This window comes from Sebastes fasciatus, chromosome 19 (genome assembly GCF_043250625.1).
Source record: "Sebastes fasciatus isolate fSebFas1 chromosome 19, fSebFas1.pri, whole genome shotgun sequence".
Classification (NCBI taxonomy): Eukaryota; Metazoa; Chordata; class Actinopteri; order Perciformes; family Sebastidae; genus Sebastes; species Sebastes fasciatus.
Window position 1 is genome coordinate 6113198 of NC_133813.1, and position 24264 is coordinate 6137461.

Genomic DNA, 24264 nt, shown 5'->3' on the forward strand with positions numbered 1-24264 from the left:
TTGTTGTTTTTTGTTTTTTTGTCTTATCTTTTATTTTCTTTGTTTTCTTTGTTGGATAAGTGAAACATGAAATGTCATGTCTCTTTCTTTGAAATTCTGACTAAACATTTCATTGTATAATTTAATTATTAATATTGTTAGTCTGTCTGTATGTGTATATATGTATATATGTCTATATGTAAATTCAATAAAAATATTGTTTAAAAAAAAATAAATAAAGATATTGCATACATTCATTGTTTTCATTGCTTTTTTGTTATGTGAGGAAGAAATTGTTGACAGATATAATTCCATTTCTTTCATAAATACAAAGAAAATTGGTAAATTTATACTTGTGGATGTGGAACTAGCTGCAGCCTTTCCTGCAGGCAGGGGGCGGGCCGTACGTACGTACGTCATGACGCCAGGGGTGCAGCCCAAAACACAACGTCATCACGTCGTCTCTAGCGACGTAGCAAATCAGAGTCACGTAACGTAACGTACAACTAGTAGGTGGTACGTGCCAGGCTGCATGGTATGTACCAGTCTTCTCTCTTGTGTTGTCGTGTGTATCCTCTCACATGTGTTTTACTTGGTGTTTAAACATTTCTTCTCGGACCTAAGGAGCTCTTTAATGTGTTTGTGGTAAGAGTGAACCCAGTCTGAGTACTGATATGTTGTTATTGTTGTTAGCAAACTAGCTAGCTACCTTTAGCTCTTTAAGCCCAGCTGGTAACATAACTCCACATGTTACCTTTTTACCAAATGCGGTTAATAAGGTTAGTTAAACAGCTGTTTTGTTACTTGGAAACACTCAACTTGTAAAGTAATATCTTTAAGTTATATATATATAGTTAAACTGAACTGTTAGAGGATAGCTTGGTGACCTTCTGTGGCAGCTGGGTGTGTCTGACTTCTTCTTCAGTGAATGGACTAAACTTCACCTGTCTGCAGAGGACACATGACATATGACCCAGTATATCAGTTACATTACAGTAGAGAGCCCTCATTCATTCAACACTTCTAATAGAGGACATGTCATTGACTTTATGCTTCTTGTGTGTGTTGTTCACTTGTAAGCAGAGTCTGAAATTAACCTTTTTCCTCACCTGCACACTGTGGCAGGTCACTGAACATTTTGTTTATTGTTTGTTTATTTGTTTTGCACAATTTAAGACTAGATAGATAGTAACTTTATTGATCCCGAGGGAAATTAAAGTTTCCAGCATCACAGTTCCATAGTGCAAAACATGTTAGTAAAAAAGTTAGTAGTGCAAAGTACAAAAAAATATACCAGATATAAAAATACAAGGAGATGAAGAAAACTGTTAAAAGTGAATATAGTGCAGGATAACAGCTGTGATACACGACTATTAAAAAGTGCAGAAGAGACTGTTAAAAATGAGTATAGTGCTGGGTAACTCCAGTAGCTTAGTCTAAAGTGCACTGTATGCATTATTATATACTATACAACATTATTATATACTATACAACATAACAAAATAATAAATGGATAATATACAGTGCAGGAAAAAGGCAAAAAACCCGCTGGGCTTATCTGAAGCCTTCACCTAGAGACAAGATTAATATAAAGAAATGATATAAAGATAAATATTTCTACTAGCCACACAATGTGTTTTGTCTGCCACTTCTGAAATCTATATAGAATACTTTAGACTTGTAAACACTAGGACTGTGCATTAGCAATAATCTGGCGATACGATACGTATCATGATACAGGGGGTTACGATTCAATATATTGCAATACATTGCGGTACTGTAAGCAAGGCAATATATCGATTTTTTAAAATCTAATTTTAGGAAAATGGTCATAATATAAAAAATATACTGCCATATGCATAAAATCTGAGTTTAAAAAATGTATTTTTTATGCAATCAGAATAGTAGGATCTGCATTTGTATTTCTCTTTGCAAATAAAATGAAGTATTGACTGAGTTAATCTTTGCTTGTGAACTATTAAGTAGAAATCAATATAGGGTTTTTGAGAATCGATACAGTATCACAAAACATAATATAGCAATACTCCATATTTTTTATATTTTCTTCCACCCCTAATAAACACTGACAGTAGAAATATGGATCATGTAACCTTAATCACTGAATATTTTGCCATGGTGGCAGGTGACCTGAATTTTTTACCTGCCACAGCCGACATTTCCCCTGTATTTGGCAGGTGGCAGGTGCTCATTTCATTCCCTGCTTGTAAGAATGACTCGCCGCTCAGTGGTGAACTTGCTCTGCCTTGGGACTCGAGCTGTCAGCCTGCTGTATGGAAACCCACTTCGCCCCCTCCACACTTCACTGTGCACCGCCTCATCGCAGCCAAAAGCTGGATTCAAACCGGAGAAAGTGGCCGTGGTTACAAAGACTACGAGATATGAGTTTGAACAGCAGCGGTATCTCTACGCAGGACTCTCTGAAGAGGACTTGAAACAGCTGGTAAGAGTGGCTTTCACTTTCAGGCCTTCCTTTCTTATGACCTCCCCCCTCCAACGCTTAACAAGTTCAAGTTTATTTGTCAGTCATTGGATTTAAAAGTACAGTGTACAGTGAAATGCAATGAAATGCATTTTACCCTGGCTCTCTCTCAGCCCTTAAAATCTATAAATAGTACACTAGATAAATACTACAAAATGTCCTGTAACTGTGGTAATGGTGATCCAATAATTTTAGATGCTGTTTTCACTGTCCTTAGCAAACATTTCAAACTTGTTGTCTGTGTGTTTTGCAGCTTGCTATGAAGGGCTCCAGCTACAGCGGCCTGCTGGAAAGACACAACATCCACACTAACAATGTGGAACACGTTGTGAAATGCCTGAGGTAAGCTATGTTGCCAGATCTTACGAGATAAAAAGGGCAACCAGGCCTATAGAAACGAGCCCGAAAGAAGCCCAAACAAGTGACCTTACCTACATACCACAATATGAGAGAGAGAAAGTATGAATTTCTTTTGGATTGCATTTCTTTTTTGCATCCATTTTTGGCTTGTAACTTTACATTTTTCTTGTCAACTAAACTGAAAGTAGTAGAACATTTTATTTCATTTTTAGCTTGTAACTTTACATTTTTCTTCAATCTTGTCAAGGGCTCATTGCATCGGTGGAATACGGTCTCAAAAACAGTACAAAATGCAAGTCTCCTTCAAAAATAGTCCAAGGCACACTGTAGTGTTTGAACAAAATTAAAATGCCTTTTATTTTACATGGGAATAATTGTTTAAATTATGACATTAAAGACATAGGTCTTCATCGGGGTCACTGTCCCTGTTTTCTTAGGGTTGTCATGTCCCGTTTGCTCATAATGTAATGCCATCAACATTTTATGTTCTGCAACTCGGTCTTTTAGTCTTCTTTTTGTTCATCCTACATAGAAACAACCTCAGGGGCATTCTAATCTGTAGACAACATATGTGGTGTTGCAGTTAGAATAAGGTGTGATTACCACAAAGACCCAGCTGCGCTTCTACTCCATTGTCTTCATTTACATTTTTCTTGTCAACTAAACTTAAAGAAGTTGAATGTTTCATGTCATTTTTGGATCCATTTTTAGCTTGTAACTTTACATTTTTCTCATCAGCTAAACTTAAACAAGTTGAACATTTAATTACATTTTTGCATTTGGTTTTATCTTTGCAAAGACCGTGAATCCAATGTCGGTAAGCCTTTATTAAAGAGAACGCTGCTGCGTTTCTTTTATGTTTTTCAGTGCTTGCATGTTGAACCAGATCGGCATGATGTGCTCGTATATCACACTTAAAATTACGGCAAACTGTCTAAAAATCGTCAGAGAGAGTCAGGAGCCCAAATAAGCAACTACACTTTAGAAACAAGCCCAAAACTACCCATATTTGTAAGCAACTTTTCAGGAAAACAAGCCCAAAGTCGCTTATAAAAGGCGGAATTGGCAACTCTGGCAGTAATGTGTGGTCCGTCACAGCCACATTCCAAAGAAGCAGAGAGGTAATGTTTAATTTTTATTGCTGGTAAAAGATTGTTTTATGATTATGTGTTTACAGGACAGAAGGCATTGAGGTACGAGTTGTGAAGAGAGGAGAATATGATGAAGAAGTAGTTCGATGGGCAGATGCCATTATCTCTGCTGGAGGTAGGAATTTTAGATTATTTGGTCATTTGGATTTCACAGTTTTTTTTGTTCTTCAGCCTCTGTTTGTGACTTTGATTCATTACAAAAACAATATATAGGTCGTACATGCCAAGGAAAAGTTTGTAAATGTTGGCTTTTGTGGTTATTATCTGTACTATGTATTGAATAAATGGGCACTGAATAAAAGAATCTTCCTTGAACGCCAACTTTTGTGCCTAGGCATGATGTAAAAAATGGGCAGGACTTTATTCAAACCCAGGGGGCAAAAAGTCACATGAACAAAGGCTTCAGACAACACATGCCAATACACAATACAAGTTCTCTAACTGCAGTTTGTTTTGTTAGGTGATGGGACAATGCTACTTGTTGCCAGTAAGGTTTTAAGCAAGGACAAACCAGTTGTTGGAGTTAACACAGACCCTGAGAGGTAAAACACTGAACAGCACTTTTCGGGAAGAGCTTGTCTGGAATGTTAAATGTGTAAAGAACAGTCGGACCTGATATACTAGTGGGGGGGAACCTCCTTAGGAAGTTTCTCTGACAGCACCCGAGAGTAACATATATAATGGCATGTCATTACTCCACATTCTTACTATTCAACAGTCCTCTCAGTTCATTACATTTCTCTCTTTCAACTACAGGTCAGAAGGTCATCTGTGCCTGCCTGTGCGCTACACTCGGGCCTTCCCAGAGGCACTGGAGAAACTCTGTCGTGGTGAGTTCAGGTGCGTATTTACCCACAAATAATACTAGTGCTGCCCTATCCTCCTGTGTGTGCTCTGTCACTTAACCAGCTCACTAGTGACGTCCTACAAGTGAGTTACGTTGTACCAGAAAATTTATATCTCCCAAAATGTCTCACTGTTGTCTGTAAATTGGTAAACAACTTGGGGCCGCCGCTCTGTCAATAGCTTTTAGAGTTCAAGAGAAGTTTAAACCTGTGTTATCTGGAAAAAGTCACATGGTTTCTAAAACCCCAATGCTGTGTCCTCAGACTCTGTGGGATAGCTTAAATCCACTTGCAGTATCCTGTACAAGTCACCCAACTAGATACTAGAGGTCACTCTGTCTGAGATTTAGATAACACTTCATATTACAGGTCTGCAAATTTCACAGTAATTAGGTGATAATTAGCAAGTAACCTGTTTGAAATTTCTTCAGAATTACTGCCAAGTAAATGCCGATAAATTGAGGTAAATATTGGGGTAATTTGGCAGGAATTCTAAAGGAATTTTAAATAGGTAACTTGCTAATTATCACCTAATTACCATGAAATTTGCAGACCTGTAAAATGAAGTGTTACCAAATATGCTATTGTGTTGCATCGTGGGAAATGTAGGATCCAGCATTTTTGAAGCCCGAGCCATACTAGTGACTAAAAGACAAGATATTTGTGTGTTTGCTGTTGATTTTGACCGTTCTGTCTCTTGTGAGTAACTTTCTGGAAGTGCACTACTAAATGTAACCCCAAAATAAACCTTATATTTGTTGTACAGCCTCTTTGGTGCAATAAAAGTGCTTTAAGATTAGGGCTGCACAATTAATAGAATATTAATCGCGATCACAATTTTGGCTTCCCTCAATTATATGAACATGATCGCCTGCGATATTGACGTTTAAAATGCGCATTCTGCTAAAAGAAAACTCTGCTGCATATCAAATCAAGCGCTTCCTAAACTAACACCCACCAGCCGGCAATCGCGATGTTTTGGCTTCACTTTTGGGTATAGATATTATCTACACAACCAATGTGTTTCTGATTAAATTGAGAGCATAACATTGTTTATCTAGCCTCTTAATGTTGCTAATTTTGCTCTCAAAGTGCACCAGATTGAAGCATTTAACTTTAAAATGTAGCTATCAAAAGGGTAGGTTGAATATTACTGTATTTTTTAGTATATAGCAGAAGAATATTGCAATGTTTTTCCAACATCGTGCAGCCCTAATGTGTACATTAGTAGGAATGTAGCACAGCATGGAAGTGAAAACAGTGCTCTGATTTATTTTAATTTGAAAGTGCAGTAACAATATGTCGCTAAAATCTATGAATAATCGTGATTAGCATTTTGGCCATAAACGTGCAGCCCTATTTCAGATGTTAATAAGTATATTTTAAACTTGATTGTTCCATTGAAAGAAAGAAATAACATTCAATTACTAAACTTGTCAAGCTTATAGCTGTACAATATTTAAAAGACTGTTTAGTTGAAGCCTAATGGTGCTGTGCTGCTGTGTTCAGGTGGCTGTGGCGTCAGAGGATCCGTGTGAACTTGGAGGGCACAGGAATCAATCCCACCCCCGTTGACCTGCACGAACAGCAGCTGAGCCTGGAGCAGCACAGCCAAGCTCACCGCATCACCACCATGGACAGCCAGCGGAGTACGACGCCAGCACCCACCATGTGTACCTGTCCCAGTCCTCCTGTCTGTCCCCGTCCTCCTGTCTCCTGTGTGACTCACTGATTTTTACACAAGATGAAATTCACTAGATTAGATTGTCAATAACGGGGCTGATATTGACCTCCAATTAGGGAACTTCATCTTTACGTACACACCACCGTTCAAAAGTGACTAACCTTCTATTTCTGCTTTGCTAAAGCAACACGTAGCAGCTGTTAATTCCAGCTTGTTCCAGGAAGCTGTTTCTGTTTAAATCTGCACACATTTTGATGCTCAGCTTTCTTTTATCGATGATTTCTTCTATTCTGATTCAACAGCGTTTTGTTTGTGCATGTACTAAACTAAATATTAGTAAAGAGGACTTTCTACAAGCTAAATACAGACATAGAGTAGTCCTCTCACACATCTGAAGCTTTGTGGCAGCAGGTTACTCCCTTTTCAACAGTAATGTATCTGTAAGTTTATGTTTTTATTCTCTTGCTGTTCTTCTACTAACTCTGTGATATTTCTCAGCGACGGGAACACTACATGAGAGCTTCTCCAGGCCGAGTCTCCTCCCCGTCAGAAGCCTGAATGAAATCTTCATCGGAGAATCTCTGTCCTCCAGGTACCTCCGTCATCCTAACTGGTGCACGTAACTCACTCGTCTAAACACTGTATACCTTTGTCTGTGTGCATGTTGTATATATAGACTGTATATATAGATGGACGGCGCGTCTGCTCTCTCACAGAAGTGAAGCCTAAATATCCCGGATACGGGAGCTGCCATGTGGAGATTTTGACGTCATTTGGAGCCAGAGTCAGCACAGTAGTGATCGGGGGGTGGAGCCGCGGTATCGAGGTCCCGCCCGAGCTAATCGCGAGCCGAGCACGGCCACAGATTGATAGCAAGAGAGAATCACGGCTGTCAATCATGACGTTTTATAGCATCAAATAACTAATTAAAATCAAACTGATCAGAAAAATGAACACTTACTGCTTATACTGCAGCCAGCCACTAGGGGGCGATCCAGATGTTTTGGCTTCACTTTTGTCGTCCATTTTTATAAACAGTCCATGCTTGTAACCCTCATTAATCCCCCTGCCTGCTCATCTCCAGCACTCACCAGGGAAATCTCTCTCTACCACAGGGGGAAGTTAAACTCCTTCACACCCCATGTTAACCTCTTGCTCCACAGGGCTTCCTACTATGAGATCTCTGTGGATGATGGCCCATGGGAAAAGCAGAAGAATTCAGGACTCAGCATTTGTACAGGAACAGGATCCAAAGCCTGGTAAAATTAAACTATACTCAACTTTCAACGCTAAGAGTTAGATGAGAAGATTACTAGCACTCCAAACAGTCATGACTGGCATCGATCTTCTCATTGAACTCTCGATGTTCTGCTCTTTGGTGTTTTCTCTCTCGATCAGGTCATATAACATCAACAAACTGACAGAACAAGCTGTGGAGGAGGTTCTAAAAATCGGTATGTACTGCATGTGTGCAGGTTTTGATGTTAAAGTAAACTAGGTTTGTCTCTGAATACGTCCACTTGACTTCTGACTACTGTGTCTTTTTGCAGGAAACTCTCAAACAGGTCTTGATATCCAACTTAATCGTGACGTCATTGAAAAGGGTGAGTTGATAAGGTTCGTTTTACAGGTCCGCAAATTTCATGGTAATTAGGTGATAATTAGCAAGTAACCTATTTGAAACTTCTTTGGAATTATTACCAAATTACCCCAATATTTACCTCAAAATCTATCAAAAATTGCTTTATTACAAACATTATTTAATAATTATATTCCGCTATTTCCCAGTAGCTGGTAATTTAATTATTTTAACCATTATATGCTATTTCAGCATACAATTATTTAAATAATGTTTGTAATAAAGTAATTTTTGATCAAGTTTGAGGTAAATATTGGGGTAATTTGGCAGTAATTCCAAAGCAATTTCAAATAGGTTACTTGCGAATTATCACCTAATTACCATGAAATTTGTGGACCTGTAAAATGAAGTATTATCGTTGATAATCCTCCTTTATTTATGTTTGACTTGTGCATTTTTTTCACTTTGTTTTATGTGACTATGATATCCGTGTGTGTGTTCAGTTACTGACGAATACAACGAGTCTCTGGTGTTCAGTCCGGATGACAGACGGTTGTTCTACAGCATCAGGGAGCCCATCGTCAACCGAGTCTTCTCCAGCAGTCGGCAGAGAGGCTTCGCCAGCAAGTCAGTGAAATAAATATAATAATAAATATTCCTCAGTGTCAGAACTAAAAGCTGAATAAATAAGAGTTCCCACTATAAAGAAGCTGTAAACCTTTTTGAATGTTATGATGATTCTGCTGCTTCAGGGTGTCTGTCCGCTCGCGGTGTTGGGACGCCTGCATGGTGGTCGACGGCGGGACTTCATTTGAGTTCAACGACGGTGCCATCGCTACAATCAGCATGAGCGAGGAGGATCAGCTCCGGACAGTCGATCTGGATAACTGAGACGAGTCCAGAGCACGCGACACTCGACCGGTTTCTCTCAAAGCCAACTGTTCAAAGGGATGTGGTCAAAGGGAAGTACCACTTCTTTTTAGCTTTTAGCCTCCCAAAAGAAAAATTGTTATACCTGAAAGAAGGTATTATTGTTACTATTGTTTTATTAAATGTGTGCATTTTTACAAATTAATTATTTCCAAATCAGTTTTTTTTTTTTTTCTTTTGCATTTTATTCTCCATCCCACCGTCCCCCAGGTTAGAACAGGTAATAATCCTCTGGGTTAAAAATGGCTTTTGTAAATACTGTGTCGAGCAACATTTAAAGTGTTACTATCTTTCACTGCATCAAATCAACAGAGTTTCTAAGCAGAGGAAAGAGATAACAGATCAGGTATGATTATTAGGTATAACATAAATATAATTCTGTTAATAGAAAATTAAAATTTGTGTCTATTTCAGATTATATTATGTGATGTGCTCTCACACGGTGAATGACTTTTAAAGGATAAGAATTAAGTTATTCTGTATTTCTTTTTTTCCTTGTCAACAAATCCCAATCAGTCAGACACCCACTACTCTCTGACTGTCACTCAGCCCTAAATCCATCTTACTGAAGACATAAACCAGTGAAAACGGCTCACAAACATCACACTTAAAGGTACTACATGTAACTTTTATAAAGTCCTTGTTATTAATGACACCGGGTGGTCGTTAAGTGAACTGCAGTCAGCATCCTGTTGCTCATGTTTGCACTCTGAGCGATCATCCTGGGCATCGGCCAAAACAGTGACGTGACATTACAATCGTATATCACCGTTACTATCTGTAATGTCCAATCACCATGACACTAACTAGTTTGCCATTTGAAAATTACTTCATCAACTAACATTACGAAGCAAATCCGTCCCAAGTCCTTTACATAGAAATCAGTCCACAGGCTGGTATAGGCAACCGAGAAAATAGATATAAGCAATAGATATGCTCTGAATTTCGTATAGAGCACCTTTAGAAAAAGGCTCTGTAGTTTCCTAAAACGGCTGCTCACTGTAGTTTTTATCAAACGTCACTCAAACACGAGGAAATTATGCATTTGTTGGGGACTATTTTCAGCGGCGGATTAATCCACATTTGGTGTTCTGGTGAGTTTTAGGACGGTGTATGTGGGATTGAGTCTAAATAAACTACAGTGTGTGTTGATGGTGATGAAGGAACACGTCACCCAGTGGTGTCTCACTGATGTGGAGCTCTATGGCTCAGAGGTAGAAGATATATCACACACTTGTTAGTAGATACTGTACGTTCATGGTTGGTTTGGGTCTGCACGTGAGATTTGTTGACAATGAGAAAAATTATAAAATATCACCAGACTTTCAGAAGTCTAATTTGTGTTTTTTGTATAAAGGTTTATATGGTGAACTGAAAGCACAGTGGCAGTTTGTTGACTAAAGATATTTTTGGAAACATAGCTTATATTTTGTTCTAGCTGTTTGAGCCATTTGGGCTTGGAGAGGAAAGAATTAAGTGCACTAAAAAAAACTCCAAGCTTAAAAGGGACATTTTTCTCCATGTTTTTAGGTCAAAAGTCTTGTAGTTATAACCTCTCACAAGACCAGAAATATAGCTTTGAAAGTGCTACTGAAACGGCAGCGTGTGCCGGAGGCAGACGTGCTTGATTTTCAACAGCTTGACACTAAATGCTTGAACAATGCTGTATTCATGCTGTAGTCGTAATGATTTTAAATATTTAATACAAATCTAACAGGTCTCCTGTAAACACTTGTAATTTCATTTGATCAGGAAAACATTGTTGGTGCACCTTATAACACCTCCGTGCCCTGGACTCTGAACCAGGAGGTGTTCTTTGTGAGGAAAAGTTTACAAAACCATCAGGATATTGTAAGATGCAGCGTGCCAAAGGAAGGGTTCCTCATGAATGTAATGTGTCACTATGTTTAAGATGCATATTGTTTTTCAATCAGATAAAAGTGGTATGAAAAAGAAATGCTTGTGTGTGCTTATTTAAACTCATTGCTGCCTCTTTTGTCGTCTGCAGTAGGTTTATTACTAACGCACTGTTAACTGTGTGTGAGCAGGTTGACTGAAAGAGTCCAGCTGAAGGATCAGTTCACCTAAATTAAAATTAAATTACAATGTAATTTGTTTAATTAAATTCCATTCACCTCCATTGCATCGTGGCAGAGGCAAATCTCAGACGGATGTTTTATGGTTTTTCAACAAATAAATGTAGCCATTAAATAATTGATAAAATGTGACATAAATAGATATTTGTTTTAATTTGCTTCCTTATTTATCTATCTTTGTATTAATTCCCTTATTTATTTACTCTTCTGTTTAATTTTTCCTTATTTTTATTAATCTTAAAATTTATTTATTAATTTTTAAATTATTTATTTTTTATTTGTTTTATATTTATTTTTTTAAATTTATGTATTTATGAATTTATTTATTTATTTATTTCTGCATGATTTTACCCCTAATTTCCCCCAAATTATTTATTTCTGTATTCTTTTCTTTTTCTTTACACATTTCTTTTTTACATTTCTTTATGCATTTCTGCCTCATTATTCAAATGAGGGGTCTGTCACTCAACGTGTGTCATCATGGGGTGACCAGATCTGGGTAGAATCAGACTGCTAGGATAAGACCACATCTGGTTAGAATCAGACCACATCTGGGTAGGATAAGACCACATCTGGGTAGAATCAGACCACATCTGGGTAGGATAAGACCACATCTGGGTAGAATCAGACCACATCTGGGTAGAATCAGACCACAAGGATAAGACCACATCTGGGTAGAATAAGACCAGATCATGTATTCTAGTAAGTCAAGATATTACCTTTCAGGTAAGGTTTAAACTAATAATAGAACTTGTAATAACTTGATTGGCACACTACTATTCTACCCAGATCTAGAACTATTCTACCTGGATCTGGTCTTCTACCCAGATCTGGAGGGTAAGCTGAAGAGTCTAAAATGAAGTTTTAAGTACAGACACAAGTCCATTTCTGAGATGTTTTGGATCACAAACAAACAAACATCTACATACATGTTTCATTCATTGGTGTGACAGTGAGTAGGGAATAGTGTTTGTAAAAGGCTATGTGACCTGATTTGAGGGGTATTCTTCACTAATTATATTCAACTTCACCAGGGAATATTTTTCCATACAGTGAGGTCACTTATTACTGCACAAGCTCTACTTTATTCAGCTAATTGTGGTGTGTCATTTACTCTGCGGAATTACCTCAAACTAGGCTATAACACCCCGAGTGAGACGATGTGTATCAATTAAACCTGGTTATGTTTTTAATGCCAGAAACAATTCCTTATTTGTTTGTCTGTATACTGTATGTCCATTAAAGCAAGAAAAACACAACGGATCGAAAGAAGGAGGAGAAAAAAGGAAATGAGGATGAGAGGAGAGTGAGGAATATCTAGCTTTAGATGGATGAATAATTCTATGATAACAACTCTCAACAAAGTTTTTCATACATCTGGGCTTCACCTGAAACTGTCACAGGGCTAACAGTGTTATTGTGGGAGGACCATTTTCTAATTTGTCCTCTCAGTCTCCCTCCTCCCCTCCTCTCTCTCTGTCTCTCTTCAGGGTGTCCCCCCTCCCTTGTTTTCCAATTACAATAGGTCCATGAGAGCTCTCTTTATCCCACACACTCCCAAGTGCTTCATGTTCCAGCTCCATCTCTCTCAGTTTCCCAGAAGCTCCAGAAGGTACCCTGCTGCGCTGCTTCTCCACAGGCCGGCCAGGTCAGTCACACAACGCTGAAGCGCTCTGCACCGACAACTGAAGAACAAACACCGGTCTAAAGAGGTATGTCACAAATAAGCTCTCTTTCTGTTCTGCTTTAAAAAATGTATGGGGTACTAGTTGTTTTAACCCTCTGAGACCCACAATAGACCTGTTTTTGTCTTTTTTTAGGGGGGTACAGGAGGTCTTTAGGGGGAGATAGCAGGTCAACAGTAGATGTCACATAGAAGTGGTGTACATCATCTGAACGCTGGGAACCTGAAGATTAATTTGAGATGCAGCTCAGCACTGTGTGTCAAGTTGTTCTAGTCATAAATCATTTAAAATTAATTGTGTATAAGGGCTTATAACATTATGATGGAAGTATATGATGATCATCTCCATGCTCTATAATGTCTCATAAATTGTTGCAGCAATTGTTGGGTTGATACCATTTGTTACCTAGATTCGGTGCTAGATTCAACCTTTTTTTACCACTCGAGAACTGATAAAAATGATCAATAATCCCTCCAAAATACCACATTAAGACACCAAGACCTTGAGGAACACCATAGAAAAAGCCATGCTGTGATTTCAAAAACTTTTGACATTTGGAGATTTCTGCAAGAATTGCATTTTTCAGCGATTGGATGGCGAGCACTTCTGTTGTGTAAACTGCTCAGAAACCCCCTTATTGTCAATCTAGCTAGGAAAGCCATCCATCCTCTGAATGCTCTAGGTCTCTAGTTTGTGGCTGTAAAGTTTCATGGGGCTGTGATTATCCTAGAGGTCACCACAGGTCATTTTATACAGAGAGGTCAAGTTTCAAAAACGATTTGCACTAATGGACATATTTTGGTTTGCTACAGCAAGATGCAGCGATTCAGGGAAGGCATTCACATACGTACGATGAAGGCAAAGAGGAAAGTGGAGGAGATCTCCAAAGAGGACATCCAGGCTTTCCTCAAGAAGAACGCCTTTGTGCTCTTTACAGTCGCGGCAGTTGTCGTTGGTGCGTATTCCTCTGAAAGCTAAATGGAAATGTCTTCATTCAGTCTGTGTCTCCATTGCATTGAAAACAATCTGCTGCCATACTCTCTCTCTGCAGGTATTGGTCTGGGATTCGCGCTCCGCCCATTTAAGATGACCTATCGAGAGATGAAGTACTTCTCTTTCCCTGGAGAGCTGTTGATGAGGATGCTTCAGATGCTTGTTCTCCCCTTACTGGTCTCCAGTCTAATAACAGGTAGGCCTGCGACACATGTAACAATGGATGTAGGACTTGTTAACATTCACTTTGTTCTGTTGTCTCAGGGTTATGATTCTCTTCAGTAGTCTTCTATGTTCACGTGATTGGTCAGTTGTCACTTTAGCGTCATGTCTTCATCAGGCACTACACGTCACTTACATTAAACTTGGCCAAATGTGAATGTGTCACCTATCTAGGGAGACAGTTGGGCCAAGGCCAAGTGCGCCCAGTGGAGGCCAAAGTTTCCACCATAACCGATTGCCCTATTCCCACTACTAGGAAAGCTCTTCGTAGTTTTCTAGGCATGGCGGGTTACTACAGGAGTTTCTGCCGTAACTTTTCCGCTGTTGTCCATCGTTTTTTTTCCTAAATTTCCTTTGGGATCAATAAAGTATATCTATCTACTGCATCTCTGAATCAGAAATGAAATGGCGGGTAGGCAGTCAAAAAGCAAAACAAGGGACTGACAAAGATTCAGATAGAGATATAGAAATATTGAGAAACCCTGGGTTGATTTACCGAGTTGATAACCAGCCTCGTAGGACCGTTTAGTTGGATCTCGTTTGTTAGGGTTAGTGAAGCCAGATAACGAGAAGACACCCTGGGTATGTTGAACTCGCTTCATAGTACAGGCCTCTGTAACTCCAATGTCATGGTTATACATGAGAGGCACAAACTGTAGCTATGGTAACTCGTATTTGTCAGCTTGTGAAAAGACCAACAGCGTCTCAGATAGGTTCAATAACATATAAAACAAATTGGGCTTTGCTTGGTGCTGGGAAAGAATGAGGTGGTTCACAGGGAGGTCATGTTTACCCCCAGTAATCACAGAGGAAGCCAAGCTCACCCCCAGCTTGGTGATGAAGAGATTCCCGCTGATTCAGTTACAGAGAAGACTTCAAAGCAATTACGGAAGGTGCTTCATCCTTGGGGCCTCTAACTGCGCTGGGTCGATTCTCATCGTTTGCAGCAGTGGACCTCAAATTTTTCAAGGCAGTGCCCTCTGCCACTGAGACTTAGGAAACACTGTACTGGAGAAAGTGGAACGTTAGTGACATTTGTCACATGGTTTTTAGTTTTTAGGCTGAAAATCCTGCTTGCGCAGCATCTCGCCATTCCTGCATGCTCTTTCCTCAACTTTCACATTGCTGTGTAGTTCTGCACAGTGCCCTATAGTGCAACGTTACAAAAAAGTTGGGTGTCATTGGAAGTGTTTTCTGTACTTACGTTGTTTCCGTACGTACAATAGTTTACGTACTTTTAAGGCCAACCATACCGCTTCTTCTTTCGGCCCGCCAAACCAACCGGGTAGCCAGAGACTGTGTGGAGATTCATTGCTGGATTGTTGAACTGTTCTGTGCACAGTTTTACTTAACCCTGTTGTGTATCTACAGAATTTGGCATTAAAAGTCATTACCAACTGTTCCTGGTGTCCTGTGTGCTGCAATTGGGTCCTACCACTACCCGTTACAGGAAGATTTAGCGCATATTTTATATGTCTTAATACTCAGATATTGATTGCATTTCCACCCTCTGTCCATCAGGAATGGCAGCTTTGGACAGCAAAGCCTCAGGAAAGATGGGCATGAGAGCCGTGATCTACTACATGACCACGACCTTTATCGCAGTCTTCATTGGCATCTTAGTCGTCCTCATCATCCACCCGGGAAAAGGATCGAAAGAGGAGTTTGGAAAGCAGCAGAAGATCGAGCAAATCAGTCCTGCTGATGCCTTCTTAGATCTGATCAGGTAGCCTGCATACAAGAACAATAATATTCACAAAGTTTGAACCGGAACTGGCCCATCTCTTAATCACTGTGTGATTTCTCATTTCAGAAATATGTTTCCCCCAAACTTGGTCCAAGCCTGCACACAGCAGGTGAGCTCTACAAATATGAATACTAAGTGTGCAGTACTTTAGCTTCTCTCCAGTGGCTCCCTGTGGATTTTTAAAAAATGGAAATGAATAACTGTTTTTTGTTTACTTTTTCATTTTTATTTATCATTGTTGTAGGTCTATGGTACGACGGTACGATGGAGTATTAGGGCCACATTGAGGGAAATAAATCTGAGATTTCGAGAAAAAAGTCGTAGTATTATGAGAATAAAGTCAGAAGTTTATAAAGTAGTAATTTTACGTTATTTTCTTTTTTTCGCGTAAAGTTATGACTTTATTCTCGTAATATTACGACTTTTTTCGCGTAAAGTTATGACTTTATTCTCGTAATATTACGACTTTTTTCGCGTAAAGTTATGACTTTATACTCGCAATATTACGACTTTTTTCGCGTAAAGTTATGACTTTATTCTTGTAATATTACAACTTTTTTCTCGTTTAAGTTATGACTTTATTCTCGTAATATTACAACTTTTTTCTCGTTTAAGTTATGACTTTATTCTCGTAATATTACAACTTTTTTCTCGTTTAAGTTATGACTTTATTCTCGTAATATTACGACTTTTTTCTCGTTTAAGTTATGACTTTATTCTCGTAATATTACAACTTTTTTCTCGTTTAAGTTATGACTTTATTCTCGTAATATTACGACTTTTTTCTCGTTTAAGTTATGACTTTATTCTCGTAATATTACAACTTTTTTTTCTCGTAATAATATGACTTTATTCTGGAAATCTCAGATTTTTTTTCCCTCAATGTGGCCCTAATACTCCGTAGTACATTTGTACTTTGGCCCTCACTGCATTAGACTTATATACTATATACTTACTTAGACTATAAACTGTGTTACCTTCATCACAATGCTCAAATGTTTTGCGGCTTCAGACAGATTTTTTTTTTTTTTTTTTTCCTAAAATGGCTCTTTTGATAGTAAAGGTTTCTGACCCATGCCCTAGACTGACCTGAGTCATGTAGGCCTCAGCCCAGCTAACTGTAGTAACTGGTTGATTATATTGATTTAACCTCTGAATAAAAAATGTGTTCCAACCCAGCATGAATGTCAGTATCTTCATGGCCTCATGGCACAAATGAATGATTTACGAAGGATGAATCCTCTGAAGGTCATGCATATCCATCATAATCCAACAAGTTTTCAATTATGAACATAGCAGACCTGAGACTGGTGCTATTTGAAAGGTCATTGGGCCACTTATACCATAGGGATTCATCCTCTGGGAACCATGAATAACTGGAGCAAAATTGTTGAAAATCTTGCAAATAGTTTGGAAAAAAACTGATAGTGCCACGAGACTTGAGAAGAGGTCAAGGGGCCATTAAAACTGCTAGAAAACTTGGGCGAGCCAGCCAGGAGTACATGAAACAGTAATTTAACTCAAAGTATAATTACCTGATTCAGCTCTATCAGATTCCACCGGTATAATCTCGATCCTTTAATTCTCTTTAGTTCAAAACCAAATATGGAAAACGAATAGTCCATGTGACTGTGACGGTGAATGACACCCTCTTCAACTCGACCAACGGCACCCAGGAGGTGATGGACATTACCCGGGAGGAAGTGATCCCAGTGGCGGGTCATGTGAACGGGGTCAACGCCCTCGGGCTGGTGGTCTTCTCCATGTGCTTTGGTCTAATAATTGGCAACATGAAGGAGCAGGGCCAGCTCCTGAGGGATTTCTTCGACGGCCTCAATGAAGCGATCATGCGCCTGGTTGCCATCATCATGTGGTAAGACCTTGCTTTTGGTGAACAAATGTTACCGTTACACTTATCTTCAGTAACTCACTGTTTCTCTTCTCCTCTCAGGTATGCTCCCATTGGCATCCTGTTCCTGATAGCAGGAAAGATTGTGGAGATGGATGATCTGACGCAGATGGGCGGCCAGCTGGGCATGTATACCATCACAGTTATCATCGGCTTATCGATCCACGGAGTTCTTATTCTTCCCACTCTTTATTTTGTTATCACTCGGCAAAACCCCTTTATCTTCATCGCTGGGCTCCTGCAAGCTCTGGTAACAGCCCTGGGGACCTCCTCCAGGTGAGTCGTGTCCAACACCACCACACTTCAGCAAATTAATCACAATTATTCCCTTAAAAAAAACAGTCTAGCATTTGAGAAACTTGTCTGTGGCCAAACCTAAAACCTGTTTTGTGTCAGTATGCTTCAAACTGAAAATAACGACTGCTCTGTTGTATTGGGTCTGCGAAGATCCTTCCTACCATACCTGTGTATGATGGCAACTGGCAAAATGAGCTACAGAATGTCAGGTGTAGTGTTGACCAATGAAATGACCCCTGCCTCGTTGCGGGTGCGTTCGCTTTACTAGAGTGTCCCTACGTCATCAGATAGCATATTGAGCAGCGCACCTACTACAGATGGATGCCTGTTACTTGGTTGTGTCTAGAAGGTAACCCGCAAATTGCAAAAACTTCAGGGTCCCGGGGGAGCTGGAGCCGATCCCAGCTGACATTGGCCGAACCCTGGACAGGTTACCAGACTATCACAGGGCTGACACATAGAGACAAAAAGACCCTCTTGTTTTGAGGGTCGCAGATAGAGCTAACCACTGCACCACCGTGCCGCCCCTTGCAGATTCAGTGATGGTATTTTAATAGTGCAAAAAGCTTACAAACTAGTAGGAACAGCAGGCAAGAGAGGTAACAATAAGTTCCAAGTGTACGTAACAGCAAGCCAAACATGTAAAGCTAAGTTCACACTACACGGCCTGGCAGCCGAACAGGAACGGGGCAGGAAAACTCTAGTTGACGGCCTGGGAGCAGGGCAGAGGCGGAGCAGAGAACCTCAGGCGGATGGCCTGGGAGCAGGGCAGAGGCGGAGCAGAGAACCTCAGGTGGATGACCTGGGGACAGGGCAGAGGCGGAGCAGAGAACCTCAGGTGGATGGCCTGGGAGCAGGGCAGAGGCGGAGCAGAGAACCTCAGGTGGATGGCCTGGGAGCAGGGCAGAGGCGGAGCAGAGAACCTCAGGCGGATGGCCTGGGAGCAGGGCAGAAGCGGAGCAGAGAACCTCAGGCGGATGGCCTGGGAGCAGGGCAGAGCGGAGCAGAGAACCTCAGGGGGACAGACCGAGGGCAGGGCAGACGAGCATAACCCCTAAGGGGGAAAGCCCGGAGACAGGACAGACAGGCAAAACTGAGTTAGGCGTCGGCAAAGGCAGGACAGATGCGGTGGGCGGCGACAAAGGCGGGACCGCATCGGTGGGTGGCGGCGAAGGCGGGATCTCTTTGGAGGTCGAGCAAGTTTCTTTGAACCGATTTTTAACCTGTTTCCATTCTTTCATCTCTCAGCTCGGCCACGCTCCCTGTCACCTTTAAATGTCTGGAGGAGAACAACAAAATCGACAAGCGAATCACACGTTTCGTGCTGCCTGTGGGCGCCACCATCAATATGGACGGAACGGCTCTGTACGAAGCACTGGCAGCCATCTTCATTGCCCAGGTCAACAATGTGGAGATGAACTTTGGTCAGATCATCACCATCAGGTAAAAATTAACAAAAGAGGATAATAATAGATTATGCTGTTGTGAATAAGAAATAAGAATTTTAAAAAATTCAAATCAGCAGTAACAGACATCGTATGTGTCTGCTTTTCTTCAATCAAGTATTACAGCAACTGCAGCCAGTATCGGAGCCGCCGGCATCCCTCAGGCAGGCCTGGTCACCATGGTGATTGTACTGACCTCTGTTGGACTTCCTACTGATGACATCACTCTCATCATTGCAGTTGATTGGTTCCTGTGAGTAGCTTCCTGGATCATGAACATGTGAAGCACAAGTTTGCCTCCGGGCAGTTATTTTAACTCTAACCATGATATTTCAAAATTTAAATTTCAGGATTTCAAACTTCTCCAAACAATAATCCATTACAACATACATGTGAAATGCGGTAACTTTAACTTAGATCCCTACATGAATCATCTCCGTCGTCTTAAAGGTCAAAAGCAGATCTGTTTCTACTACCACCTAGTGACACACTTCTCCTCTCTCCCTGGAGTCTTGTTCCACATCTTCCCTTTTGTATTGAATATTTTTTGCGATGAGTTTTAACATAGAAACATAATTAGGTTTCCCAAATTAATCATTTCAATTAGAATACCCTTCCCAGAAATTACTCAGCTAACTGGGGTAATAAGAAAAAAAAAAGCCCTTCTCTCCTTTAACTGGGATGGACCAAATACGAATGTCTGTCAAAGCACATGAAGACAGGCCCTTCTCACGCTGAACCGAAGAATGTATAACGTTTAATGAATATAAGCCTGTATGTTCTAAAGCTGTGTTTTTATATAAAGCAAGATTATCAACTTACTCCAGTGAATCAGGCTTTGTTTTAAATAAGTCTGGCCTTCAGTTACCATAGAAACTTTCCTCGAGACTGGTCTGGTCAAAAACAGTACACTAATAAGACAGTTAGTTTTAGGGATTCATGGGTAGCTCGCCAGGTATCCAGGTGGCCCAGGCAACACCTGACCGGACAACACAAAAACCTGACCTATAAAAACATCACAAGGAATTATTATTAGCATTTATTATTTCTAAATTCTTTGTTGTGCAACATTACAAGTTGTCATGAATCTCATTGGAAAAAGTCACTCGATTCAACTGTTATCAGGCCATTAAATAGGCGTTATCAGTCGCTATAAGCCCCATAGATGTGGGTCAGTAGGGGCCTACTATGTTCGTAAAAGTGAAACTTAAAAGCAACACTTTCTAACATGTTGTAAAACTGAATGAAACATTGCATTTTAAACGCAAACAAAAAGGCTTCTTTAGGTTTAGGCAGCAAAAACTACAACTTCTTTATGTTTAGGCAATAAAACTACAACTTCTTTATGTTTAGGCAATAAAACTACAACTTCTTTATGTTTAGGCAATAAGACTACAACTTCTTTAAATTTAGGCAATAAAACTACAACTTCTTTAAATTTAGGCAATAAAACTATAACTTCTTTATGTTTAGGCAATAAAACTACAACTTCTTTAGGTTTAGGCAACAAAACTATAACTTCTTTATGTTTAGGCAATAAAACTAAAACTTCTTTAGGTTTAGGCAACAAAACTATAACTTCTTTAAATTTAGGCAATAAAACTACAACTTTAAATTTAGGCAATAAAACTAAAACTTCTTTAGGTTTAGGCAACAAAACTATAACTTCTTTAGGTTTAGGCAAAAAAAACTTTAACTTTAAATTTAAATTTAAGGAAAAATGCTGAGTTTTGGGTTTAAATAACTACGAACACAAAGACAGCTACACATTGTTGGTTTCACACGGGATGCGAACTCTTGTCTCCTGGGTGAACTACAGCACCTGACTTCCGCTTCTGCTCCTGTCATAATTACTATGTTCTCTAAAGGTCGCGGTTGCGTTCTTTTATACCTGCTTTCGGTGATCTTATATGTGAATAGATGATAAAACATACTAGTGGGTGTAGTAGGCCCCTACTGACCCACATCTATGGGGCTTATAGCAACTGATAACGCCTATTTAATAGCCTGACAACAACCTCATTTCAGTTTCATACAACTAAATAAAGAACAAACTACCCTCAGATATAGCTGTATAGCTCGCAGAGTTAGCCCTGTACTCAGCATGTTTTCCCACTCATTTGCCGTTTTATTCTCTTTGCTCATGCTGGGGTGTAGGGACCGTCTGCGCACCACAACCAATGTTTTGGGGGATTCGATCGGAGCCGGCATCGTGGAGTTCCTGTCTCGACACGAGCTCCGCAGCAAAGACGTGGAGATGGGAAACTCAGTGCTGGAGGAGAAGGAGAGGAAGAAACCCTACAAGCTCATCTCCCAGGATAGTGATTTTGAAAATGACAAACATGCTCACAGTGAATCAAACATGTAGTTCAACCCACATCTGTTAACCTGTTCTGTTCTGGGGGAGTAGGGACCTAATTGTCAGATGTTGTTGTCAACCATTTTTTAGTCGTTATTTCACACTTTTTGATTTGTTAACATTCGTTTATTATCATGTCCTAGAAGTGAATTTCTTACATTCCTTTTTCATCCAACATTACAGCGATGACGTCCCGTAGTATATGTCATTTGTTTCAAATAGGACTGTTTTGTTTACTACTTTAATGAATATTTTAACTTCATATGACCCTCATGTAGAGGTTGAGGTGAAAGTAGGTTTAGATATGTGCAGGATGAAGGATTTAAACAGAAAGCAGTGTTTTGCTTTTGAAGATATTATGTGACGGAATTATATATTTGGACTTTTACCATTTTGTCACCAGGACATAACTCAACTTAAATTAAAAACGTATCGATATTGTCCCAACATTAGCCGGTTAATATTGTGGTTATTACAAGTTTTTTTTTATGTTTCAGTGGTACAAGCTCACAGATTCTTTCTCACACACCTAGAATTGCAAATGCATGTATTGACTGTGTGACTTTTTTCTTACCAACGTTGCTCATTTACTGTAGATATGAGACAAGTGAATATGTTTGGGTGATTAATGCATGTTAAAGCCTCTGATTTCAATATGAATCTGTGAAACAAATATTCAAGTCTTGACTGAAATTCAACAACTTTTCATGAAAACAGTTTTCTTAGTTTTTGTTTATTATAACGTCAGTGAAATAAACAGAAAAAAGCCTTTCCTGCCTGTCTCCCTTTTATTTAAAACGTCAGAGATCATTTCAGTGGATTAAATGAACAAAACAAACCCCTATTTCCTAAATTTTGCTCAGACAGTTGTTGTGTCTTGATCACTGTCTTTCTGTGAAAATATGATCATATCACACACTGAGAGGGATCCATCCAGTTCTCTGAACAGATCATCACTCTGTGTGGATAGTGCAAAGGTTAGAGACACTTACTAATAACCATGACCTCCCCTCCTTTAACAGCTACTGTCCTGAAAAGTCCCATACCAACACTGAATATAGCCATATCCCATCTGCTAACATAGAGGAGGCGGGATTTATGACCTATACTGCAGCCAGCCACCAGGGGGCGATCCAGATGTTTTGGCTTCACTTTTGGGGAGCTGTCATGTCCATAGACAGATATACGTAGACGACGCTTCAGCCCATTGCAGCGATACGTCAAATGAATGATTATTATAGAGCACATCACAATTATATCTGTTTAGATGTTTAAAAAGGAAAGAGAAGAGACAATCAGATTTGGATAATAATGCAGGTAAAGTAGTTATTAAACACAATCCACCAGGTCAATTTCTAGAAGAGGCCTAGTTGTTATTGAAGATTAATTTAATTGTTATTCAGACTATACACAGGCTAAATGCACAGCAGAATATAATGACATTGCATCTGGCTCATGAATGTAATATAAAAATGCTAAAAAACTGACTAAAGTTTAAAAAAAGTGAATTATATAAACATACTGTAAACAACAGTGAGTATATTGCACACAATGAATATAATTGCACATTAAGGAGTCTGATGTCAAATTAGCAACGTAGGATCACCTTAATGCTCTTGCCATGCTCTCCATGGAGAAGAAACTCGTCAGAGACATTTGTGACTTAAAGAAGAAGGTCATTGAGAGTTTTGCCACTCAGAAGGAGAGAAGAGCAAAATTCTTCTACAAATAAGCTGTCAAAAACATGCAGGCTTTCTCACCACATCGACTTTTCTTGTACATAGTTGTCCTCGGTCTCATTTGCTTAAATTGGTCATGGAGTCATCACAATTTAATTGAGACCGGTAAATGAATTGTTCTGTACCTGTTAACGTTCTTTTATGTAGTATTAATATCTGTGGATGTGTTGTGGTTGCGCCTTTTGAGTAAGATGAGAGAGTTTTGAAGCAGAAGTGTTGCTGGATTTTACTATCCCTACACCTCAGGGCACTCGAGTCACATGCTTATGTACATTCAGTTGTCTCAACAGCTTCAGGACTTAACAGCAGTTTTCCTAATTACACTTCCTGTTTACTTCCTCTGATCTTTACCTCAATATTGGTTTACCAAACAAAGCAAGGTCAATAGGGATAACACACTAAGTAAACATTTCTATTACATGTTATATTGTTATATTACATTAGAATTGGATTACATGTTTATTATTGTACTATAGTACATGCATAGTACTCAGATATTGTACTTCAGTAAAAGTAGCAATACTACCATGTAGAAATCCTGCATTCAAAAGCCTTCTTAAGTAAAAGTGCAAAAATATTGGCATATGAATATACTTAAAGTACCAAACATAAAAGTACACATTATGCAGAATAATGTATATTATTGGATTATACTTATTGATGCATTAATGTGTTCATTGCTTTAATGTTGCAGCTGGTAAAGGTGGAGCTCATTTTAATGACATTATATACTGCTGGGTAGTT

At 39.4% G+C, this 24264-nt stretch overlaps 2 protein-coding genes across 7 annotated transcripts; both read left to right on the top strand.

Annotated features, from left to right (window-relative positions):
• Positions 1-377: 377 nt before the first annotated feature.
• Positions 378-10985, top strand: nadk2 (NAD kinase 2, mitochondrial). 6 transcript variants are annotated; one of them, XM_074617547.1, is made up of 13 exons: positions 378-514; positions 2175-2440; positions 2733-2821; positions 4017-4105; positions 4451-4532; positions 4747-4830; positions 6345-6508; positions 7018-7111; positions 7635-7778; positions 7918-7973; positions 8070-8123; positions 8602-8725; positions 8851-10985. In XM_074617547.1, exons 2-13 carry the CDS (start codon positions 2210-2212, stop codon positions 8987-8989), a joined length of 1350 nt encoding a protein of 449 aa, XP_074473648.1. In that variant the 5' UTR covers positions 378-514; positions 2175-2209; the 3' UTR covers positions 8990-10985. The 6 variants fall into 6 exon arrangements, with proteins under 6 accessions (XP_074473648.1, XP_074473653.1, XP_074473647.1 ...); XM_074617552.1 differs by having other exon boundaries at positions 379-514; positions 6345-6484; positions 7683-7778; XM_074617546.1 differs by having other exon boundaries at positions 478-624.
• Positions 10986-12638: 1653 nt separating this feature from the next.
• Positions 12639-22550, top strand: LOC141757509 (excitatory amino acid transporter 1-like). The gene is made up of 10 exons (XM_074618028.1): positions 12639-12836; positions 13622-13764; positions 13861-13998; positions 15546-15750; positions 15838-15880; positions 17364-17644; positions 17723-17956; positions 19226-19420; positions 19541-19675; positions 21580-22550. Exons 2-10 carry the CDS (start codon positions 13626-13628, stop codon positions 21788-21790), a joined length of 1581 nt encoding a protein of 526 aa, XP_074474129.1. The 5' UTR covers positions 12639-12836; positions 13622-13625; the 3' UTR covers positions 21791-22550.
• The last annotated feature ends 1714 nt before the right edge of the window (positions 22551-24264 follow it).

Bases quoted from the DNA above. Each gene is read 5' to 3' on its own strand.
- LOC141757509 (XM_074618028.1), top strand. From the start codon at position 13,626: ATGCAGCGATTCAGGGAAGGCATTCACATACGTACGATGAAGGCAAAG. The intron at 13,765-13,860 runs GTGCGTATTCCT...CTCTCTCTGCAG, and splicing joins AGTCGCGGCAGTTGTCGTTG to GTATTGGTCTGGGATTCGCG. The intron at 19,676-21,579 runs GTGAGTAGCTTC...GCTGGGGTGTAG, and splicing joins ATTGCAGTTGATTGGTTCCT to GGACCGTCTGCGCACCACAA.
- nadk2 (XM_074617547.1), top strand. From the start codon at position 2,210: ATGACTCGCCGCTCAGTGGTGAACTTGCTCTGCCTTGGGACTCGAGCT. The intron at 4,106-4,450 runs GTAGGAATTTTA...TTGTTTTGTTAG, and splicing joins TGCCATTATCTCTGCTGGAG to GTGATGGGACAATGCTACTT. The intron at 7,779-7,917 runs GTAAAATTAAAC...TCTCTCGATCAG, and splicing joins GGAACAGGATCCAAAGCCTG to GTCATATAACATCAACAAAC.